Below are 2,199 nucleotides of genomic sequence, written 5' to 3' on the forward strand. Positions count from 1 at the left end.
TGAAGAGAAGGAGGAGGAAGAGGAGGAGGAGGAGGAGGAGGAGGAGGAGGCAGCAGAAGCTGAAGAGAAGGAGGAGGAAGAGGAGGAGGAGGAGGCAGCAGAAGCTGAAGAGAAGGAGGAGGAAGAGGAGGAGGAGGAGGAGGCAGCAGAAGCTGAAGAGAAGGAGGAGGAAGAGGAGAAGGAGGAGGCAGGAGAAGCTGAAGAGGAGGAGGACGAGGAGGCAGCAGCAGAGGCTGAAGAGAAGGAGGAGGAGGAAGGAGAGGAAGATGAGGCTAAAGGAGCAGAAGAGGAGGAAAAGGAAGAGGAGGCGGAGGAGGAAGAGGAAGATGAAGGGGAGGAAGAGGAGGAGAAGGGAGTTGAAGCAGCTGCTGATGAAGAGGAGGATGTGGCTGAGGCAGAGGAGGACAAGGAGGTGGAGGTAGCTGCTGAGGCAGAGGAAGATGACGATGAGGAAGATGAGAAAGAACCAGAATCAGCTGCACCAGAGATTGATGAAGATGACGAGGATGAAGATGAGTTGAAAGAGAAGGCAGCAGAAGTGGAGGTAGACGACGATGATGACGATGATGAGGACGAAGAAGAAGAGAAGGCAGATGCTGCCGATGAAGATGACGATGAAGAAGAGTCTGCTGAGGAACCTGCAGCTGCTGGTGCTGAGGATGATGATGAGGAAGAGTCTCCTGAACCTATCTCCACTTCTGAGGATGAAGAGTCGGCTGTGTCTCCTGATTCTGAGTCCGATGTGCCTGTTGACCTCAAAGACAGCGATGAAGACGTAACTTTACCTGATGAAGATGACGACAAAGATGAAGAGGAAGATGATGAGGATGAAACCAGTGACGATGAGTTCACTGACACCTCAGACGTCAGTGAAGCTGCACTTCTGTCCAGTGAGGAGGAGGAGGAGGAAGCTGATGATGATGATGATGAAGACGACATATTAGCTGAGGGTGTTGCCACATCTGACAGTGATGATGTCATTGCAGAGGACTCTGACGATGACCTGGATCTTGATCTTCCTCCTATCGCAGCACAGAGTGATGATGAGGAAGACGATGATCAAAAACTCGCAGAAGAGGAAGATCTTGCTCCTCTGCCTGCTGTCAAAGATGACGACGATGATGATGAAGTCACTGATGAGGATGATGATGATGATGATGATGATGATGATGATGAGTTGGACCAATCAGACGAGGACATCTCTGTTGCATCCTCTGAACACTTTGCAGATGATGAAGACGATGACGAAGACCTCAAAGACGACGACTTTGACAGTGACCTCGACAAAGACATTCTAGCTAAACTTGAGGAAGCTGAAGACGATCATGACAAACCTGATGATGTCATTGAAGAGGACATCCATGATGACGATGACGATGAAAAAGAGGAAGAGGAGGATGCTCCTCCCTTTGCGAGCACAGACAGTGGAGTCCTGGGTGATGAAGATGATGATGACGACATTGCTTTTAAAACGGATGAAGAATCTGTTGGAATCAGTGACGACATCTCCTATGACACAACTGATGATGATGATGATGATGACGAAGACTTGGACACGAGCTCATTTGAGTTCACCTTAGATCTTGAAGATAAAAAAGAAACCACTGAAACAATTGTTGATGCTGATAAAGATGAAGATGACCTTAAAGCTGAAATCACAGCAGAGCCGTTAGCTGACGAGGATGATGAGGATGAAGATGATGATGAGGATGAAGATGATGATGAGGAGGACGATGATGGTGTTGATGACATCTTGCTGGCAGGTAAATTTCAGCATGATTTATTCATCTTAGTTTAGGATGTAGTAAAGTGTACCATCGACACAGAAGAGACTGGTTTCTAATTGGCTAAAAGGTTTTCATGTCTTCATAGACACAACACTCTAAATAAAATGAGCACATTTACATCAATCTGTTTGACTCATGACAGCTTCTGATGAAGTTATGTTTGACCAACAAACTACAAAAAGGAATTAGCTTTTCCTTTACAATCATTTTTAAATATCAACTGATAGCAACACAAGTTCCAAAGCTGATTACTCATAAAAAATTAGGTTGTATTTAATTACTATAACTATGAACACATGTATTTAGGTTGACAAATTTAAAAATTGAATCCTTTTCAATGTTAAGAAGGTAGAGAAGAGGACTTTAAATCCTGACCACAAGGTGAAGAAAAACTTAGTTATTAAGCCAGTTT

The 2,199-nt window shown here is 45.1% G+C and overlaps 1 protein-coding gene across 1 annotated transcript in view; it reads left to right on the forward strand.

The window, feature by feature from the left end:
* The window catches only part of trdn (triadin), a 38,809-nt gene that overhangs the window by 15,574 nt on the left and 21,036 nt on the right, over positions 1-2,199 (forward strand). Inside the window, exons 9-10 of the mRNA XM_008289685.1 lie at positions 29-187; positions 290-1,763. Coding sequence (XP_008287907.1) covers positions 29-187; positions 290-1,763 — 1,633 coding nt within the window. The remainder of the gene's footprint in view (positions 1-28; positions 188-289; positions 1,764-2,199) is intronic.

This window comes from Stegastes partitus, unplaced genomic scaffold (assembly GCF_000690725.1).
Source record: "Stegastes partitus isolate 25-593 unplaced genomic scaffold, Stegastes_partitus-1.0.2 Scaffold631, whole genome shotgun sequence".
NCBI lineage: Eukaryota > Metazoa > Chordata > Actinopteri > Pomacentridae > Stegastes > Stegastes partitus.